The sequence below is a fragment of the Leiobunum rupestre genome, chromosome 5, assembly GCF_980474605.1.
Source record: "Leiobunum rupestre chromosome 5, qqLeiRupe1.1.hap1, whole genome shotgun sequence".
In the NCBI taxonomy this organism is placed as follows: domain Eukaryota; kingdom Metazoa; phylum Arthropoda; class Arachnida; order Opiliones; family Sclerosomatidae; genus Leiobunum; species Leiobunum rupestre.
In genome coordinates, this window is record NC_143388.1 from 56,437,302 (window position 1) to 56,460,584 (window position 23,283).

At 34.4% G+C, this 23,283-nt stretch overlaps 1 protein-coding gene across 1 annotated transcript; it reads right to left on the reverse strand.

The window, feature by feature from the left end:
- Positions 1-4,411: 4,411 nt before the first annotated feature.
- LOC149945350 (nose resistant to fluoxetine protein 6-like) lies at positions 4,412-18,900 on the reverse strand. Its single transcript, XM_090176530.1, has 15 exons — positions 18,606-18,900; positions 14,207-14,439; positions 13,692-13,806; positions 13,221-13,311; positions 10,345-10,421; positions 9,702-9,875; positions 9,545-9,638; positions 7,975-8,076; positions 7,741-7,906; positions 7,333-7,412; positions 7,144-7,269; positions 6,463-6,589; positions 5,739-5,922; positions 4,657-4,799; positions 4,412-4,579 (listed from the first exon to the last, which is right to left on the reverse strand). Exons 1-15 carry the CDS (start codon positions 18,898-18,900, stop codon positions 4,412-4,414), a joined length of 2,175 nt encoding a protein of 724 aa, XP_090032656.1.
- Positions 18,901-23,283: the final 4,383 nt, after the last annotated feature.

The following is a 23,283-nucleotide window of genomic DNA, read 5'->3' on the forward strand; positions in this document are numbered from 1 at the left end:
TCGGACGACTGGCCCTTCCAGTACGTAACCTTAAAAGCATATTATATACTCATCGAGTGTAGTATTCATTAGGGATGCAACGGATGACCGGAACCGAGAAGAACCGAGAAGATTCTAGGAACCGGAACCGATAATATAAAAATTTGATAACCGTATCCGGAACCGGAACCGATATTTAAAAAAAATTATAACCGAAACCGGAACCGGAACCGAGTTTTCCATTGTTTTAAACGGTTTTTAAACGGTTCTATAACTTTATTTACCAACATTTAGCGCATGTTGAAATTTACTAATTAAACTTCCTAATTTACTATTAGTTTTTCATATAAGCGCATCTTTATCCTATTTCAGATAACCTATCACAAATGTAGCGAAGGCCAGAAAAAATATTTGTCGTCTACTGCTACTAGTGTACCTTCCGAGCAATTATTTAGTGGGACAATGGGCAAGCTTAATTTTTGATCTCCTTCGAAATCGACTTAGAGGAGAAACGGCAGAAAAGCCAGTGGCGTAAATAACGCCCCGGCAGACTCCGCAATGCGAAGGAGGCTTCCATCGAAGGGCCCCCAAATTGCCTATGGGACTGTGTACAGTCCAACCGCGCGAGGCCTCGTCTAGTATTTTTCTCTTGTCAGCCCAAGTTAATGTTTTACTTGCTTCAAATATTTCTTTGTTTCAACAGGCGCGCCCAAAACTTTATAAATACAACCACAATAATCGTCGCATAAATATCCAAACAACGTACATAATGAAAGTAACACATTGAAGTTTGAAAAGTATCGAGACACGTGTTTTATAGCAGATCGTTAAACCTTGTAAATTACTAACTTAGTTGTGTTTCTGAATTTAAAATTTTTAAGCTAAGGCTAATTCGTTTGCATAATGTAATCGCTGGCCTGGGTAGTTTTTGTCTAGAAAATCTAAAATTTCAACATGCATTTGTTTACATTTCACAAATAACAATGATTATTGAACGAAATAATATGGACTCCATTTAGAACGAGTCATAGAAATCCCGTCTTTATATTTTTCAATGAAATGAAGCAGGGGCGTAGGAACCAGGGGGCAATGCCCCTCCCTAGAAGTTTGCTGGGAGGGGCAACTAATGTTATTGCCCCTTAAACGTTTTGGTCAGTTGAAATCTTCAAAAACTAAAATTATCAATTTAAAAGCAAACAAAGCTTATAGAAGCTTAACTGGGTCTTTTCCCGCCAATTTACATATTAGTCAAACAGTAACACATGCATTCGGTGAAGCTACACTAATTTAAAAATTCAAAACAAATTATCATTTTATTGTTGTGGATTTGTGTATCTTAAATTCATAAACGACTCTAAAAACTAAAATACACTTCGTATGATAACTGTTGTTACTGTTAATGCCTTAATGACATTCGCGACCGATTACTCAATCTACATCGGGGGCTAAGCTCCTAGACCCCCGTTTCGTTTCTCTTTGCCACCTCCAACTTCTAAAACGTTCCTACGCCCCTGAAATGAGGAGCGGAAGGGATGGCAATGTCTCCCCAAAACTCGAAAGTACATCATTCCCCCCCCCCCCCTCGATCTTGAAACGATGAAACCGTGGGAATTTTCAAACAGAAGATTTCATTTTTACCCTACTTTATTGAATAAACAAATAACGCGCTTACTTCTGGGAGTCTGAACTCCAGACTTCCAAGTTCTACCAGAACCTTTGTTTTTAATGCTCCAGACGCTGATTTCCGTGATTTATCTTAATCGTTTCACTTAAGGCTTCAAGCCATTTTTAAGCGTTTTATACATGTATATTTAACATGCAAGTACGTGTTAAATCTAATTGTAGAAGGCGATACATGTTAGCCCTAACTCTAGATTTCGACTCGGCCTTAATGATTATAAGGTACCCCCAAAACAGTTTCGCGGGAGGACCCCGAACCCATAGCTACATCACTGAGAAAGCTACTATTTTTAAAATATAATTTATCAAAAACAAATTTTATATTCTAAATAAATAAATGTGGTGGATTTTATTTCTCTTTAACTTCATTTGAATTGCTTGTGAATTTAACTTTAATTCATACTAAACACACTGGAACCGTATAGGACCCGTTTAGGAACCGGAACCGATCAGTTCTAAATTTTGAGAACCGAAACCGGAACCGATAATTTAAACATTTTAAGAACCGGAACCTTAACCAGAACCGATAAAGCAAAAATTAAGGAACCGGAATCGGATCCGGAAACGAGATAGTCCCAAAAAGTGGAACCGTTGCATCCCTAGTATTCATCTCATTATAGCTAAGGTTATTTGCTTGAAACGTGGACATACGCACGGTCAATTTTCTTAAATCTTTTAGGACGAAAAATTATATTTTGGTATTATGTTATTGTTAAGAATATAGTTTCGCAATTATTGCTTGAACAAGTTTTTACAATTAACATAGCTAGTTGCAATATTTTGAGTTAGAATACATTGTATGTTTCCGCAGCATGTCTGGAAAATGCCGCTCATTAATAACTATCTAGTCGTAGCGTTAAATATTTTATATACTCACGTAAAATTTTTATATCACTTAAAATTCATATTTTGATACTCAATTTTATTTACGAAAATAAGCTTCCAAAATACCAAAAATTGGACAAAGAAGAGCTGCCTCAGCTGTAAAGTCAGTTGCCTTAGCGACAACCACCAACGTTAAACCGATGCCCGTTGCTGAACCCAAACCTCTGTCGTCCAGACTTACAAACAAAGAGATCTCGGCGCTTAAATAAGTTTTTATATAGTTTTTGTTCTTTTTTTTCGTAAATTTTAATTTAATTTTTAAGGACATTTCTCTCAAGTTTTATACATTGTAATTGTTATCCAAAAGTCTAATTTAATCACTTACATAATTTTCATTTTAAGATAATAAAACAATGAAATTATATTTAAGTATATTGAATGTTGTGGCTTAGCTTCTCAAATTTATTATATAGTCGAAAATCCTACAAAAACCCTTGAATATATTATTTGTCCCAATGAACAAAAAAGAACCATCAAAGTCCGAGGATATGAGAATTACTCAACGAATTGGCAACGCTGGAGTTGATTCACGATAGAACTGGGCCTTTTCATTTCTTAACGTGTTCTTCGTAACCGAGAAGATTGACGTTGTGTGCATTGCGATTTGAAGCTAATAGCATTATTCTATAAACTACTCCCGAAATGATCATTGGTATCTCGACCCCAGATAGAATGGCGTTTTACATTGAGACGTTGCTGCGAGCTCGGTGACGGAGGAATGATATTAGGATATTTAATAGATTTTAAAGCACACTGCCAAGGTAGATGGCCCCGGAACTAGCTTTCTTTAAACGAAAATATTTTTATAAAATGCTAGTTCCTGGGCGTAAAGATTTACTTTTTCAAAGAAAAAACAAGAATAGTTATATAATTAAAACTTGCACTGGCTAAGGCTGCTAGTGATAGATCCTTCTTAGGTGAAAGTGCAACTTAGTTCTCGCGACGGTGGCGCCGACTGGATTAAAAAAAAGGAAGCTCAACATCGATTTTTTTTAAATGCCCTTAAGAGTGTGCCTTTAAGTATAAGAAAATAAATTTCTCGAGTATAAAAATAAATTTTTTGGGAATTAAATCACTTTCATGACAGTATAAAATTAATTTTTAATTTCTAATTTCAACGGTAGCGTTATAAGATTATAGTACTAATAACACTTGAATACTTTTTTCATGAACCAGGAGAATAAGTATAAAATCACCATTTATTTAAATATGCAATATTACATTTATATATTTTTTTTAAAATTTATTCACATTGTAAATCTTACACCAAAGCAGTGAAAGTGATAAAACAATCATACCATGCACCAAAAATAAAGAGGTTGTCACTGCGCTACAGATTCGTAATCGTGGCCTACATAGTTTTCTGTCTGTATTCTAAAGAACTCCGTTCACTTAAAGTTACGTGGGATGGTCATAAAAACGCTAGAAAGGATTGTCACGGAGCCTGACCACGACGTGCTAAAAACCATCAATATGGTACCAGGTGATTGGACCTAAAGCGTTACCAGAAATGGGGACTGTGTTCAAGCTCAATTTCGAAACGAGTTGACTTCATTTTGGATGGCAGTTGGCTTCTGTGGCTAGCTAAGCTAATCCGCTAACAGACTAACAAAAGATATTTTGTCCAATAATCCCGTGCAAAGGATGTAATGTTTGATTGAATCGTCATTTACCCGATTTACGGAACCAGCACAATTAGTTCTTATAGAGAAATGGTTCATATATAGCGAAACGCTATAAAGAAACTGTGACACTAGATGGCGTTGGTTGTCAGCCTTTAAAATTAATTCGGAACAGTTACGTTTAAGCCTCGTACTCTTCTGCTCGATGACTTAAGAAATAAGATTTAACACAAAATAAAACATAATTATAATTTGCTGTTTGCTTCGTTCAAATCCGTATCAGGTTTAATTTTTTTCGTTAAGAGACTGGAGAAGAGTATTTTCTCCAATTCCGCCAGAGGCGCTTCGAAAAAGATCTTGACGACAAAGGCGAAGGCGTGACCCATTCCAATAATTCCCGCTGCGATGTATACCTACAAAGAAGAAATTGGAGTAAGTCCATATTTTAAAAGACGTTATTACATAGTTAATAGTGCAAACTTTGTCGTACTAGAAGATGGTCGTACGTGTCTATAAGTCCCCGTAAAGATCCGTAGAAGTACATGACGAGCAGAGTGTGGGTGAGGTATGTGACGTACGTCAGGCGGCTCAGTGGGATGAAACCGCTCCAAGAGAGAAGGTCGTTTAAAAGTCCTGAATAAACAAATAGTAATTAAACATCATGATATGGAAACTTGCGTTAGCCCTATCTTTGATTTAAAAATAAAGGTGGGGTAAGCTGGTATGGGAAATCGGTTAGCACTTCCACATAGCAACTAGAGGAGCCCGGATTTGATGCCAGCTTTGGCACTGCGTGATAAATTGGGAACGACTTCCTCCGCGTTGAGTTTGCAAGTTCCATCTCCAGATGTCTCTTAAAGGGGTTGTTCTTTCGTTTTCTCTTTCCATAATAAATTGAAGTGGTTTTAAAGTAATAGTTAGTGTAGGGAAGCTAATGTCAGGGCTAGCCACCACTCTCCCAAACGCTGAAAATTCCCCAGTATCACTGTGAAAAAGGCCTCATGCTTGTTGCAATGCAGGTCTTAAAAATAAATTTGTAATATTATTATTTAATGACTGAAGCGATATCTCACTTGTGAGAAATCTTAGAGCAATGACTGTTACTGTCGTTTTTATTAAAGGGAACTCGTGGTGCCACGCAAAGGCCTTAGACATCAATTGATCGTCACCTGATAAACAATTTTCAAAATTCATCTAGCCCAAATACTTAGATAAAAGTATATAGACCGAAAGCTACCCCCGATTTAATATAAATTTTGGGTGCAAAAGGTTTGAGGGTAGTTTCTAAATGAAAATTTGGCTCTCAATTCTCAATTTAAAGATCAATGATATTATGATAGTATTACTCATTTGTCGCGTGACTTCTTTGAACAACCAAGGGCATTTGTAGTCATGTGTAAACGTTTTTTACTTTTACGTTTTATTTGTTAGTAATTTGCTTTCGACGAAAATGCTCGTGATTTAGGCGCACGTCTCAAGAAATCATTTCGATTCATTGACCCACTTTTGAAATATAATTATAGGCTTCCGGTCATGTTAATTTACAGCAATTAACCTTTTAAGGTTCATTACCTCCATTGCCAGTGGCACATAAATATGTAATGACGGTCAATCCTAAGGCCCAGATTGTCCTGAAGAAAGTGGCAAAGACGAAAGCTTCTTCTGCAGATGGTCGTCTGCGCCTAAAGGCATAGGCTGAGAATAACGACACGAAAAGGAGAGTGACACCTAGCGTCCAGGCCAGGGTGCTCAACCACTAAAAAAAGAGTTTAAGTTTCCTAATATTAATACGAATATAAGCTTGACGTAGGAGTTATTTCCTTTAATAAAATGGTGATTAGCGCCATCCCTTGATTCATTGCCTAAATAATAGTTAGCAAAGCATAGCGCTCCACATTCTAGAGAGTATTGTAAAAATCTAGCTATTTAATAGCGAATTTAAAAATGTTGCCAAAACCTTTCATGTGTAATGACAGAAATTTAGTATAGGTTGAAACTATAGTGTATATTAAAGATCCGGATATTTTTCACATGTAATAAAAAGATTTCAATTACATACCGTGTGTTTTTTCTTTTTCTTAAAAAAATACTTTTATACGTTTTTACCATGGACAAAATTAGGATTTCAATTTATCGATATTTATGTTTTGCACCTCCCTCGAGACAAAGTGCAAAATTTTATAGTGTTACCTTTGCCCACCGCGTCAAGAAGACATATGAGGCTCTCGGTGTAAAATCAATAGGTGCACGATATTGCAGTGGGTTGTTAGTTCAAATGTTTGTTCGCTCAACTTACAGCTGGCATCTTTTTCTGAGGTTTACCCTTCCTGGCGAAGTAAATTCCCAGAAGCATTCCCAAAGCGTAAGTAGTAAAATGGACGTGAGGATAAGTGTGCGTGTACAGTTGAGTGTCGAAGATATCTCTAAATGGCAAGAATGATTTTAATGATAAAGTGGTTTTATTCACATTTATAATGTGTCTTTAAAGACTGCCTCGAGGTTTTAATGAAACCGCCAATAAGGTTCCGTAGGTGTCAAAACTAATTAACATTTCACAGTTCATTCTCAAACCACTTACATCCAACGATATTCCAGATATTTTGTTAATAACGGTAGTGGATAAAGGTTTGTGGCGCCATCATTTGTCCGTTTATGTAACTTTTAAAGTACCTTTTCTTTTTTTTCATAATAAGTAATAAAAAATTTAATTTTTTAATAAATAGTAATTTAACAAGTATATGCAATAGTCTTATTGATAAAAATTCCTGAAATTTTTCTTATTTTATTTAACTAATATTTTACGAAGCACCATTAAAATTTATAGAAACTGACTATAAGTGTCGCATTAATTAGTTTGTACAACGTTATCAGCGTTTCGGCGAATAGATTTTTTTAATTGAGGTTTATAAAAATGACGTGTATCATTGGATGCACGAGTTCTAAAGTCAATAGACCAGTTCATTTTTGGTAAACTTACTGTTTGTCAGGCATGTTAACCATCATAAAAATCGGTTGAATTTGCAGGAAGTAGACTAGCCAGCCGCTGATAATCATCGAAGCAATGAACATTATAAACACAATAATGTAAAAAACACGCTCTCTCCTGCAACAAAGAAATCATGTTACAATTTTTTGGGAATTTTAAAGATATTAGCAATAGCCATACATGAAGAAAATTAGCATTAAGACCATTGCTAAGACGAAGAACTGAACATCCACTGCTATGTACCACAAGTGCACCATCGGCTGGTTTCAAGAAAAAGTTGGAGCATGTTTATATCATTTAAAGGAGTATAATTTTCCTTATTTTTTGCGGATCATCGAATTTTAAATTTTCCCCTCTACATAGTTACGTTAAAAGGGTTCCTATTGCGAGTTAGCAGATAATTTTAAATACAGAAATACTGCCTTTTACTAATAATTACTTCGAAAGGCAAAACGACATGTTCCACATTAATTTTTCTAAAGCTTTCGGCCTAGAGTTTTACTGTTGGTGTTCTCGAATAAATGTTTCCGCGTTTAACGATGCCCACTCTTTATAGTCGAAAAGGTGTTTTAAGATAAGAGTCTATACCATTTCGAAATTTGAGTAGAAGTTGGAAATGCAGAGGGGAACTGTCCACCAGTTCTTCCTGATTAGTCTGGCGGTGGTTGATGTCGTGTCTTTCCAAACGGGTCCTTCGTTCGCCAATGGTAGGACCACCGCCAAACCCATGGTCAACATGGCGGTTGGAAGGAGCCTGCGCGTATTTATAAATTCCTGTTAGTTATATTAGTCACGGTTAATGAAAAATCCACGAGATCTTACTTCCACAGCCTTTTCGCGAGTGCTATCGGAATACCGGCTTTAAATTGTTTCAGTCCATGTTTATCAACGGCTTTTACGATGGTGTTCGCGCTCAAAACTCCTCTGAAAAACAAAACTGTTCTTAAACAATGACATTTTTCTGAAAGCTGTTTCTGTACCCAGATATTTAAACATGGAGAGCCTTCATTAAGAGATGGATTTTACTAGGTTAAAGTTATTGGAGAGGTTGCAAAAAAGTTTTTCTGGAATATGTAAATTTAAACTTGGGCCGAATGACTATGAACCAATGATCTGAGGGCAAAATGATCAAATTTTATCGCGATACTATTGGGGGAAAAGCAGTGGCGTAGCTGACGGTCCGCAGGGCCCGCGGCGTGGGGGGGGCGAACTTCTGGGGGGGGGCTCTGAGTTTTCAGCTACGCCACTGGAAAAAAGACGCAGATTTTAGGGAACCAATGAGACCCCATGCTGATTGTATTTTGTTTAGGGAAGGGAGCTTCCACTTCGGGCATGAGGGGGATTGGAAAATACGCTAAAAATGGTCTGAGCATTGGCATTCTCCCTTTTACATTCGAAGACGAAACGAGCCACTTGAACTAGTTTCTAATTTCGTGAAAACTTTGTCTCCAGCAAAGCATTCGGCTTATGTTCTAGTGGGACAGTAGCTGGAAACTATGCTCCTCTTAGTCCAGTTATTGAGCCGAAAAAGCAAAATTTATTTATAACAAATTCAGAAATGTGACCTTTGGTCATCTTATTCCTTTGAAGTTCTAATTCACGAGGTCGGTTTTGTCGAATATGATTTATATTCAAGTGTGAGCAGATATATTTAACTTGTAAAACTTTCTTAGAAATTGATTTAAAAAGAATGTAAAAGCTATTTTAATGTTTTTGAGCCACCATTTTCCAAGAGGGTGGGACAAGCATATGCTTTTCACCACGAGGAAAAACGACCCCCATAATTTAGGAGATCACAAATAAAATCCTTTCTTAATCGTACCTGGTTCGAAAGTTAATTTTATTTCCCAAAACTCTAGTAGTCTTAAAGGAACCACTCAGTTAGTATATCAGACCGAAATTAAATCAGCTTTTTCTTTAAATCTTAGACAGGCTACTCGAAAAAAATTATGTTTCAAAATATATCAATATGTTAAAAATCATATTTAAACAATATAATGTTGGTATTGCACTGTATACTTTAGTTAAAAATGTTCAGAATTTATGAGTAAGGTTTTTCATTAACATCTATTCATGCATATTTAACCTAGAAACCAGGAGTGTAGGTTTGCCAGATGAGCGAGATAAATGGGCCAGCTTTCGTTACTTGTTACTCAAAGAGGCGGAACAAAGTAATTTAAAAACAGTTCTTTAGATCGATTCTGAAAGACAGTTTAAAGACAATTAAAAGATTTACATTTTGACGGTCGATATCGCTCTTTTCGTAAACGTTTTTGATGAATTTAGCATATTTTCTAGACACACATTTTGAAGGACGAAATTGCCAATAACTAAAGTTTTCTAATTTTCGCATACTTTGAGTATGAAGTGAAATCAATAAGCAGTCACTTACGTTATGAACAAGAACGTGTCAACATTGATGGAACCGCTGCTGATTACTTGGAAAGACAATCTCTCCGCGAATGCTTTTAAATTTTCGGTTTCGACTGTGGATAAATAAGTCACATTCGATCATTTCAAAGAAAATACAATTTATTCTAAATACGTACGGCCGAGGGACGCAGCGGCCAAGCTGTAGACGTGGTTAGTTATGACCCAACACATGGACACGACCTTCATGCCATTCAAACAGGCGAACGTCCGTTGTGATCCTCCTGGAACAATTCGCACTACGTTACGAGAATTTCGAGCCAGCGAAAAAGCACCGACCAGTTTTCGAAACACTGAAATTACACCAAAAAACATTTCGTTTTCGTAAGGCGGTTATCAATTTAGTAAAGCTTAAACAACATCTTTCTTAAATGTACTAAGTGGACGATATCGTCAGGTTATTTTTAATTTTACTTGGATATATGAGGGTATACGACGTTGAATTAATTCATTGGGTTATATTTAAGAAAACCAAAAGCATATTCTAAACCCAATTAAAGTTACAAACCAAATGCAAACTTTAAACCTATCCCGAGCATTGATAATCTAAGTTTTAAGTACGTTACTTCAAAATCTAATCTAACGTATTAACTAATTTCGTAAATCGGTAAACCCAATTTACACCGCAACCCCAATAAAAGAAATAAAGATATTTAAAATTTTAAAATGAATTTTATAACCTAGTCTTTCTATTGAAGGTTGTTGCAGCTTTACTATTGGTCTTACAGTATCATATTGTGCTATATTCTATGAATAACTTACGTGTTTTTTGACTAGGTACCTTCGTCTCAATGATTGTTGCAAAAATGGTGATGAATACAAAAATAGCAACTGTTACCCTATTGAAATTATACATACATTAAATTGAAGATTTTGCTTCTTCAGTTAAGAGTAAGTGCTCAGTTTTTTTAATGGAAAATTTTATTTCCTTCATACGATCTTAGTTATTTTAGTGTGTTGTCAGTCACGATATACAACAATTACGCCATGAGAACACACTGTATACGAAACGCAGCTTTATTTGAAGTTAAGCTACCAAATCAGTTACTCAAATTGCGAATAAATGTCTTTGTCGAAGGCTTAATAAAAGTTCCCCAATTTGTTAAACATTTTTTTTACGGAACTATATTTTATCGAGGAGTTATGTCGTTACAGAGAATTCATTTTCAATTTCCAAAGGACAGCAAAAGTTTTATGGTGAAAACTAAATGGACTAACTCAAACTGCACCGGAAGCTAGTACCATAAGCGTTGTACAGCAGCGATACAGGTGAACTTCCTCTGAACTAGATCATGACACACTTTGCCCTTTCTCCAGTGTTACGGTGGAGTTTGAGCATATTATGCCACACGTATACATTGTAAGTTCCCCACATGACTTTCGTTGCCTTTTAAATTTTAAAACACGGGAGTCATAGGGAACCTACGCCGAAATGTTTCGAAGATCCCATTTTTGGCAAAGAAATTAATTGTCAAACTGAAATAAATTGAATATGTTGAGACGAAAGAAAGGCCAAGGAATGAAGTAGTACACAAATTATCAAGCTGCGCTTTCTATCGCCAAAGCTAGCTTCCCGAATTTAACACGGGGTTTTCTCTGGTGGCATTCGGTACCACAAAGTCGTGTTTGAGCGCATGTGTTGAATCGCTATCTAATTCAGAAAAAGCAAGTGGATATCCTGAATTTTTTTCGTTTGCTAGGAAACACTCCAGTAAGTTTATATTGTAAGTATTGTAAGCAGACCTGGGCAAAATTGAGAGTGAAATTCCTACGCATTGTAACCCGGCCACCTGAATTAATGGCTTCAAAAGTCGCTTGATGACTTAGGCCTAAGGTGGTGCCTTGGGTATTAGCCTAGCTGATTATTTTATTACCATCCACTCTCACTCGAGAGTGAAAAAAAATTTATATCTTCATTCTCACTATAGAATGAGAGTGAAAAATATTAAAAAAAAATCACTCTCACTCTAGAATGAGGGTGAATAAAATTAAACATCTTCACTCTCACTAGAGAATGAGATTGGAAAAATTTGTTAATTATAATCTTCCACGATTTCACTTTTGGCGAACGCACTCCACTCTCAAGAGTGCCTTTTCCCCACTCGCCGAGTGTACTGGCGGCAAAAGAGTGAAATTCTTCAAGGTCAATTTCTTCACTCTAAATGACGGCGGGATATTTGAATATAATACCATTCAATTATTATTTTATGAAGTTTTACAGTGTTCTAAAGATTTCTAAACCTCAGTTATTTTGTTTTTAAGAACTTTTACATTTTTCTAATTATTTATAAAGCTCAGTTAATTACTTGAATTCAATTAAAGGGAAACCTATTCTCAAAAAGACTAAAAGGCCACAGGAATTTAAAAATCAGTCTATAAAACCAGTTCCCTATATTCACAATATGATATTAAAATTTTAAGGCCAAAAAAACACCCGTGTTTTAATATTTTAAACGGCAGTGTGAGCATTAGAAAACTAATAAATGTTTACAAATAATTTGAAATACAAATATCAAATTCAAATTTCCCACTGAATTTTGGAGTGGAAATAGTGACCTTGAAGAAGTTCACTCGATAGGAAGAGAGTGCTTTAGGGCAATAGTGAAGTTTTTCATTCTAACTCTGGAGTGAAGAGTGAAAATATTTTATTTCTTTCACTCTCACTCTAGAGTGAGAATGAAAAGATTTTATTTCATTCTAGAGTGAGAGTGAAAATATTTTATTTCTTCTTCAGTTTGTTAAGGGCACAATTTTCAAATAATACCACCAACAAATTTAAAATTATATCACAACTTACGACCCTTGCACTCAAGCTTACGCAAAAAACAATCATGTTAATTTACGTAGACAAATTACCCGTTTTATGTCCAATTGTTATTGCTTAATTGTAAAATCTTTTAAAACATGGTTGACATCATTTTTTAATGAAGAAGCGGATGTATTTACAAATGACGATGGTTGAGGTACTTACGTCAGGATTTAACTTTAAATTCAATTTTTAGGTGGGAAAATATTTCAGAGAAAATTATATATTTTTTAACAAGCCCATTGAAGTTCTTACTTCATATTAGTATCGGACAATAAATTAATCTAATAGTGTTTCACATAGATCACTTAATTGGGCGGACTGTATTTCCGGTGGAGGCTGAAAAATCCCAGCATTTGTTAGTGGTCGAAGGTAACAGTGACTTCGAAAAGAGTAAGCATTCGAAAAATTATCAATATTTACTAGCTTCTTTTGGAATATATCAAATGGTAAACATGATTATAAATGAAATTTTTGGTCCCTTAATCTAATTGAAAATAGTGTTTAATTTAACTAATAATTTACAATTTTTTTCCATGTTTTAACCTCACTAAGGTCTAAGGGCTATCTAATCCACCAAAGAAAACCATTTGTGACTGACGGGAAGCCTACTTTCACGCTAAGGGCTGCAGCTTGATAATTTTTGTGCTACACCTTGATTTATTTATGTCAATATTATTGGAATCTGACCGATTATTAAGTTTTATCCGAAATTAGATTCTTCGAAACACTACGGCCCATTAAAAAATATTTTCAGCAATTAGAGTGAGTGGAAATTCGTGCAAGTCATTTATATCTGTATTCCGAATGCATTAAGAGTATGCATGCTTACAGAACAGCTATTTGGTCTCCAGCGATTGGTTCTGCGTCATCCGCCGTTTCACACGACTGAACTGCGGCATTGATTCCCATTGCACGACCCACTGTCAAGGATAGAAACATTTAGAACATAACCATGATCTCGTAGCCATCAAAATTGTAAAAAATATAACTACCCAATTATTTTTTAAATAAATTAAGACATCTTTCCTTACAAAAATAGTCGCTCAAATTTGATCCCAAAATTAAATTCAAAATTGGGGAGATGCTAACACACATTGTAACCCAAAATGTGCCATATTTGATCCAATTACAATGTATGAAATTTAACTTTCTTCCAATTTGATCCAAACAGAATTGGATTTAAAATCAATTTGTCTTTGTCTCGTTTGGTTCAAATTCAGACATTTGATCAAGAATTTTCTCTTCACCAAAATTCACTCTCTACGAAATTAGTTCCACCTTCACCGTTTGATTAACTTACGGGATTTCGTTAATTCGTGGATGTCGTTGTCGGTGCAAGTTGAGGGAACACAGACTCCGAATTTGAGCGCTTCTATGTAAAAAACACTAGACATTCGGACCAACTCTCTTCCAATCTGTTTCAGAAAAAAATATATTTTTATTTATGAAAAGGTTGATTCGCGTTAGCCCTAAATTTATTTAAATACCTTTCCAGTAAAAGAAGTAAGTGTGTTATCAATATCGGCTTAATTTAACTCAATTATATCTCGTGCGTGTGTTTTTAGTACAAATTAAAGTTGGCTGAGGGTAATTAAATGGTATTTATATACACTCTATTCTAATATAAGTCAACAATTAATTCGAAATTAATAAAAATTGCGGGAGGAAAACACCATACCTTAATTAATTAAATATACGCTATAATAAATTAATATTCAATTCAAGATAAACTAAAATTATTGACTAAATTAAATAAATTTATTTGAGACCTATATTAACTATTTTGCAGGAGAGATCCAAGTTTATTAAACTAACCTCTGTTTTCATAGTGAAATTAAGGAATTCTTCTGGTATCGTAGTTAGCGTGAGGTCTTTGGGCTTAGGAGGCATTTGAGGTCTGAGGTTGACTAGGCAGTACTTGCCCTTGAAAAGTTCGACGTCAGAGTGGGTATCCCTGGCGGTTGTCTTGAGACACAAATAGTGTGAGCCGAGGAAAGATATTGTCCCGACCAGTTGGCCACCCATTGGTTTCCCCAGAGCATCCAACACTGTTCAATGCAAAGTCGTTATTGTTAACAGTAACAGTATTTTCAACTAAATTCGTGTATAACCCCACTCAAAATAGTTACTTTTAAAAGCTTAAATGAATACATGTAGTATTATAAAATGATGCACTTAACACCTCGAGACAGGGGTTTTAAAACGATTTTGTCACTCGCGATTGCTTCGTGCACGAAAACGCTGACGTTGCTCGTGTAGCTACCACCAGGGTTGGCAAGTTTTTAATAAAAAAAATGAAATAAATCAATTTTTTTATTTAAATTTGATTTTAATGATTATTTTTATTAGTTTATAAGTTTTATATAATTCAATATCATAATTTTACTTAAAAAATATGTTTAAATTTGTAAAGACTAATATGTATAATGAATTTATTAAATTTAAACTAATAATAATCATTTAGAAGTTTTTAGTTTTTAAAACCTATTTGGGTATTTTACAAAAAAAATCTACACCCACAGGTAGAATCCAATGCAACATTAGGTGGGAAGTACAAGAAAGATTATATTTAAACCTAAATTACAGCAATTTGCGAGGTTTTTTCTTTTTCCAAAATAATATATAAAAATTGTTTAAAATCCATGATTTTCTTTTAAAAAAATCATTGATTTAAATCGCGATTTAAATCAAGTTGATTTAAATCAGCCAACCCTGGCTAGCACTCGTAGCCTTATTGAAGTTAAGACTAGACTTAGAAGGCCACATTCTACGCATTAAGCTCCCCTCCTTTCATACATGAATTTTTCTATCGAAATCTGTTACGGCTTTACCACTGCCATCGTCTTCCATAAAGGTTATAGCAAAAATAGAAATCGAATTGGAAGTTCACAAACACGAAAGGGACAGGAGGGGGTTGCTGAAATGTAACGTCACTTATTGTAATTCAATACCGGAACTTATTTTATCAAATACCTTAATGAACGTTAACAAATAAATAATTATTTTTCTCATTTAAAAGAATACACTTCGTTTTGGAGAGGTTTAACAATAAATAAATAAGTTATATTTGGAAATAATGAAATAATTTTCAGGTGCTGGTATAATTGGAGATGGTTCGATAATTTGTTACTCAATTCAAGGGGGGGGGGGAGCTTTCAAATTGTTACTGAATTAATGAATTAATGAATTATTGAACTTTTATAATATAAAAAATCCCTTTCTCAACAGGGATTTCAATAACAAAATCTACTTTAAACATTTGTGGAAACATGTCAAGAATGAAGAAAAAATTATTTTCCACACTAACTCTTCGTTGATTTTTGTAATGCAATTTGTGAACAGACGGACAAGAATATTGCAGTGAAATAATCATATAATTATCATATAACTACTATGATAATGAGTTACATGTTTCAAACGATTTATATTTCCAGTATACAAGTTTTCTGTGTTTTAAATCAAGTTCTTTTTTAAAAAATCATTTATTTCAGTCTCCTTTTATAATTCAATGTGTTGATGATATTGTACAAAAAAAGGTTCTCTTGCAATATGAATTAACAATAAACTAAATTTACTTTAAATCTTAAATAGTAATAAAATTTAATTAGGATTTTATAAAAATGTATTTTACCTTGCTGCTTTTCTAAAATTTTACATCAATTTGGCCAGAAAAAGAGTCAATTACCATTAAATATTTAGTAAAATAAACATTTTTTAATTAAATTCTTAATAAAATCAAATAAATTGTCTTTTTCGATTGAAAAAGAAAGCACCCAGGCAGTAAACATATAAATATTTATTTAAGAGAAATTCACGGTTAACTTAACCTATCAATTTTCAGAAAAAACATTGAAAGCTAAAATCTGTTAAAAGAAACAGAATAGTGGAAACAAGTGTATTTTGTTCAAGGAAATGCTGAAAATAATATGATGAAAGCTCTATTATGACGTCGTTCACAAACTACGTAAAGCAAAAAGTCACCTGTTTCTGAATGCTTTATCTCCCTCTCGTAATAAAGCGGAACTACACCGCCTTTTTATTTACGAAACAAACACACTCAGCCCCTCAATTGTAATATTACCATAAAATAATATTTAAATTTCTTATTAAAGTTAATTTTTATTCCAAATCAAGCCGATTTACGATTTATTAAGTCGTTCAAATAATATTAAAATACCACTGTTATACAATAAAACAATTTTATTTAAAACCTGGCGACGCTTTATTTAGCGTTGAAACGCTCGTAATGGTTTTAAATTAAACCGTTTCTTATTGTACAATAGTGGTATTTTATGCATATTTAAACTAACCGTTTCTTATTGTACAATAGTGGTATTTTATGCATATTTAAACTAATTGATTGTACAAAACTATTTCCAATTTTCAATTGAATTACAATTTTCTATCTTTAAAACTAATCAAAGTACTTATTACAGAAAATGCATTTTTAAAAAATCACTCTCAATGTCATTCCCAGAAATTCAAGAAACGGTAGACCTTCTTCTAAAGGACAAACTGCTGTTATTTAACGGTTACACGATCATTAGGATTAATATAATCTTGTTGTGTATAATGACGTATCCGGCGGCAGTTTCGGGTGAAAGCGAAATCAACCTACTTATTTCAAGTTCGTTTTTCAGTGATAAAAACGTTGTTTTATTAAACCGCTTTCGCAGCTGGTATTTTTTGCACCAGAATCGTTTAATTTATCTCTTGCGAATATTTAAGCGTTGTTTCCTTATCAAAAAGACTCAAACGGCAAAATATTTATTATCGTAAGCAATGTAAAATATTAATGAAATTTTTATCGTAGCTGAGTAACTTAATATATACAGTAAGATATATTCGATATTAACGTTGATAACACGCAAGTTTCTGACTAGCACACCTGCGAGGGATCCCCTCGCGGCTATTGTTCTTGAGAGTCTCTGAACCCTTGGGAAACGAATTGCGCAATTAAAGTTGAAAAATTATAAAAAGTGGCAAAGATTATCAAAAATATAAAGTTGAGACTAGATTTTTTGATCGCGAAAGGCAGAAAGTCAGAAATAGTTGACATGTAATTAAATATATTTTTAAACTTCAAAACTTTCTCATCTAATTTTTAATCAATGATTTAATAAGAGGGTCACAGAATTTGTTTCGAGAATCACGGTGTTATTTTAATATCCAATATACAGGGTGTTCCCTAAATGGTGGTAGGAGCGAAGATAAAAATGTTCTATGACATTTTTTGGATTTAGGCCACCGTTTCGAAGTTACGAAACAATCGATGTATGGACGACCCCTTACATTACCATAACATTATAATACCTTAACGTTAATTGGCTGTTTCATTCATAGACATCGGCACGCGGCCGAAATACAAAAATATTTATCGGCGAAAGTAACATTTTAGAATGAATAAAATACTCAGGCGCTCACTACAAAATCATTTTGTTGGGACGCAAACGCGCTACTTTTTCGTTGCCATGGCTTTTATTTATTACTTTTGGGAAATTAGTGAAAATAAACTTTACTAAACCTATTAAAAATCAAATCAGATAATCGTCATGGTAACGAAAAAATAGCTCGTTCGCGTCACAGCAAAATTATTCGGTAGTGAGTTCTTTTTATTTCGGTCGCGTGCCGATTAACGTTACGGTATTAAAATTTTATTTTAAATTAAGGGGTCGTCCATACATCAATTGTTTCGTAACTTCGAAACGGTGGCCTAAATCGGAAAAATATCATAGAACATGATCTGTGGAACCAGTAGACACTCGGCCCTACCACCATTTAGGGAACACCCTATATACTTATAAGTGTTATGTTTGAACTCCACGCGCTCGTATTGAGCCAATTAATTAGTCATTTCAGCCTCTTTACATGAAAATATGTTATCGTAAACAGATGTGGGCTGCCAACGTTTCAGTCAGCGGGGGCCCACTAGTACCGAGGGGACTGGTGCAGCGGAAAATTACTCAACTTTAAAAATTTCTTCGAATTTCGATAACATATATTCAATAATAATAATAATTTGGGTCGACAGTCCCTTTAGTATAGCGACCGACCACCAAAACCAAATTTGGTCACTGACCCGCAGGATTTGGCCCACTTGCCTACGCGGCCATCAGTCAGCGCTCTTAAACAATGCGACTGTTATTCGTTCGCAACAACTACTCACTACTTATCGCCATAGATATCGTAGAAAGAACAGAATAAGCAACTTAACTGCTAAAGGCCCAGAGCTTTCCTTGACTGAGTCCGGCGACCATTTCGAGTAACGAAGAAGCGCAGTCTTCAGTCATCTCGATGTCGGACGACGACCTCAACAGATCCGGCAGGAAACGTTGCAACGTGCTTCGAATGACTCCCATGATGCCATCTTCCGTAGAACGCCATTGTTCGTACAAAGCCGTCACATTGTCCTGAGTCTCGACGTAAACTTTGTCCTGAAACCCACACTCCGTTCTAGGAACCACTTGACTTAAGATAATAACTGCGAACAATCTGATGATGCTCGTCATTCTTAGACACGTCCGAACAGATCGATAAATTGTAACAATTGGAAATGTTTCTCCTATTAACCAAAGTATTATTATTACTTCCGCTTAGCAATTAATAAAATATTACTTAATATTTTGCTGATTTATGTTTAATATTTGATAAACTGTGTTTAAATTGAAGGATTTTTCCTTATAGAGTTTTAAAGGCTGTCACCTTCGTTTTCTCGTTATTTGCAAGCTTTGGCGTCTCTTGGCCTGTTTTATTGTGACGTATTTAATAGCGATACTTAATGACCCCTCATTTATTGTTGTCCGTTCATATCTAATACACTTAACACGATTACCCGTTCAGTTTAAATTAATTCTGAATAGAAGGTCTTTCTTTCGTTATCATACAATTAGACATATTCACTCTTAAAAATCGTTTTTTTTCAAATTGAAAAGATATAAATAAAGCCAGAAGGAAAAAGATGTAAAAGAAATTTAATATATATTAAAAATTAAAAAATATATATAAAGAAATATATCACGAAATAAAAAATTGTAATTTCCCAATATATTTCTTTAAATAATTGTTTTTTAAATTTTTGTTATATTTTTAATTTCTTTTTCATATTTTTCAATTTTAATTTTTCATTACATACAAATATTTTTATTTCTTTTTATTAATTGATTAATTTTTGAAAAGGGTGATTATTTATCCCTTTACAAATATATTGACTCCGTGGACTGGTCATCTGTTTATGACGCCATTGTTATCTGTGACGTAATCACCCAAGGAATGGATATATTTATTCCGAAACGAATCCCTAGACGGGACGCCACCCCCAACAAAAATAAAGAGCGTTTTCCCGTTTGGTTTTCGCGCGATTTAATCCAAGCCCTTAAGAAGAAGAAGTACCTTCGCAAGAAGTTTAAGAGAATTCCCTCGGACGAGAATCGGGAGACGTATAGCGAGCTGCGCTCCGTAACAAAAACCCTAATCCGGAGAGACAAATCTGAATATTTATCGTCAGTCGCCAATTCTCTGAAAACCAACTCTAAAAACTTTTGGTCTTTCATTAACAATAAAATGAACTCTACATACCTGTCTCTAAGTCTTGTAAGCGAGGGGAAGATTCTATCGGACAACGCTTCCTTAGTCAGAGAGTTTACTCGTGTTTTCTCTTCAAATGCCATGGACGACTCTAACCAGCCATCAGTTCCTGTTATAGAGTGCTTCCCGAATGCATTTTTCGATCTAAAAATTCTCGAAGCCGATGTGATTTCCGCCTTCAAGAAACTAAAACCAACAACAACACGTGGCATTGATGGAAGACCGAACTTTATTCTTAAAGGTTGCATTGAGCCATTAGTGAAACCTTTTACTCACTTACAAGGAGAGTACCCGAGGTGTTTATTGCCGATTTAGTTCAAAGTCGGCCGTAATGTAGACCTATATGAGATATGAAATTTCCCAAAAGGAGACGTTGCACTACCCATTCGATTTGCCATGGAAACCGAAAATGTTTTTGACCACTTACAACCAAAATAAGATTTTTTCCTTATTTTACCCAAAATTTGTTACAAATTTACCCTAAAAATGTTTCAATTTACCCAAACTTGATGAAATTTACCTAAATGTGGTCTAAATTACACATTTCGTGATTTTAATTTTTTTTCATAATTTTCGTAGCTAGGACCCTGTGAAACCGAGAAAATCCCATGCTTTTTTAAATGGAGATTTTATTGTTTTAAGTGATCAAAAACATTTTCGGTTGCCATAGCAAATCGAATGGGTAGTGCAACGTCTCCTTTTGGGAAATTTCTAGGCATTAGAAACCATTAGAAGAGAAACTCGAAACAATTTCGAGTTTGAAATTGAAGCCAAGGCTTATTTTTCGAGTACTCGAGAAGCTTATTTTAAACAAGTACCAACTCGCGAGTTTTCAAAATGAACTCGAAAATCTCGAGTTTTAAAAATAAGCTCAAAACTCGTGAGTTTTCAGAATAAACTTGAAAAATATTAGTGTTTATTTTGAAAAAGGTATAAAACTACGAATATAAAATTTTGCAACGCCTAAGCTATTCTATTGGTTGAAGATAAAATGTAGATTCTTCCTGATTGGATAGAATTTCAAAGTGTGTAGATGTACAAAACGAAAATAAAACTAAAACCATAATGTAGACTGCCCTGTACTTTTAGATGTGGTTAACTTCTTCAGTCGGTTTAGTTCAGTAATAAATTTAGGCCTTTGTTTTCGGTTTTCAATTTCACCTTCGCACTCTAGACATAGTCACCCTAAAAATTTGGCTGTGTCCGGAAAACTGTTGGGGAGAGACAAAGCCGGTCTTAGGCCAAGGCGAACGAGGTGACCGCCTAGGGTCCCGCGGTAAGCGCTGCCTCCAGGGGCCCTGAGACGATTCAATGATTCGAATTTGATTCCGGGTAAGCTTTTACGATTCGAACTTGATTCCAGATTCGAAGATGATTCTTTGATTCCGAAAAAAATTAGGATTATCGGTCAGATTCTTGTGATTTGGAATATTGGAATCAGGTGTATATCAATTTTATGAATTTGAACACCGAGCGAGTGAACCCTATTTGTTTAGAACATTTCCTCGGCAAATTTGTTATGGGGGGAAAGGGGCCCCGCACGCCCTAACGCTGTCCGTGGTAAGAGAAAACAATTTATCGAAGGTAGAAATCAGCTCCGACTAAATATGCCCGCCGATTGCAATAAAATGTCTCAGTGAAATAAAAAAAGTGGGGACAATATAAACCTTTCCTTCGCTTAGCCATTATTGCAAATATGAAATTTTAATGTTGAATGGTTTTGTTTTGAGCCCGAGGGGGCCCTTTTCGAACTCGGGGCCCTGGGCCCTGGCCCAACGGGCCCAATGGGAAAGACGGCACTGTATGGACTAGCACTTTCGCTAGGGCTTTTGCGACAGGCCCTTAGCTGTCTATTCAGTATGGCCAGAGTATAGCAATAGAATTTGTTAATCCGATTTATTGTGATTTAATCGGTTTAATCGGGATTTTATCGGCTTAATCGATATTTAATCCGCTTAATCGAGATATAATCAACTTCATCGAGATTTAATCAAATTAATAACTAAATTGATTTTATCACGATTTAGTTCATTTAATCATTATAATCATGATTAAATCGTTTTTAACCGACCAAGAGTGCAAACTTAATAATCGAAGTTAACTTACCTTCGGTGTGGTCTTGTGTACTTTTTGTAATTATTTATTGAAACTGTTACAATTAATCGCGATTTGATTATAAGAACTATATTTAATCGTTTAAATTAATTCAATATTGAACCCGAACTTAGTAACATTAATTATTTACTATGGATTTAAATATTTTAATTACTAATAATATAAAGTTAATAATATTTAGCACGATACGTGAAATCCTAAAATTCAAATTTACTGCCTTATTTAAACTGAGAGGTTTAAAATATACTTAAGCTACTTAAAAAAAATAAAATATAATGTCTGTATCTCAATAGAGATCCCACAGAATATAATGTGAAAATATTTTTTATTAAAATGAGGTGCATATATTAAATTAAATTATACCCGATGGAATATCAAGAGAAATACATATGGTGTCAAATTTTTAAAATGCTTCACATTTTTTTATGTTACTGACTTTTAAATCGTTTTATTTAAATTCATGGAAACTGCCAACTATTTCAATTCCATTAAGAAAGCATTTTAAAACAAGCACTAGCCATAATTTGCCTGTCTGTCTGATAGTGCTAACGTTTCTCTTCAGTAAGCCTGGGACACATGCTCATTTCATGCCAAAGTCAATTAAAATAATTATAATTTCATTTTCCCATTGCATTTAAAATACATTTTGTTTTTACCTTATATATCGCAGTCCATTTGCCTTAACCTACTTTAATTTCTTAATAAGTCTCTAGCAATAACTAGACTTAAATTTATATTCAATTTTGCACTTGAAAACTGGTGAATATTTTCCTTAAATATTAACGTTGAAAAGGGTGAATAAAAAACCAGAAAACGTTATTTCAACGACGGATTGAAATATTTACCAAATATTAACATTGTTGTAATGATTTATAATAAAAAGTACTGCTACTTCATGGAATTTAAAAAATGATTTTATTAAAATAAAATGATTGGGAGCTTTCGGACCGTAGTCCTTCGTCAGCCGCTACAATATTCTGATTAGGTATTTAGTTGTCCAGAACATTTTTGGTTGCCATGGCAAAACAAAAGCTCATTGTAACTTTTCCGTTTATCGAGTTTGAACCAAACCAAAGATAAACACATTGGGTAATTTCCTTTTTAGTACTCTAATTGTGAAACATAACCCCATTAAGGGATTTCGTCTTTGGCAGTAAGGCAGTGACATCTTCGAATTCTTTCTCAAACTCGGA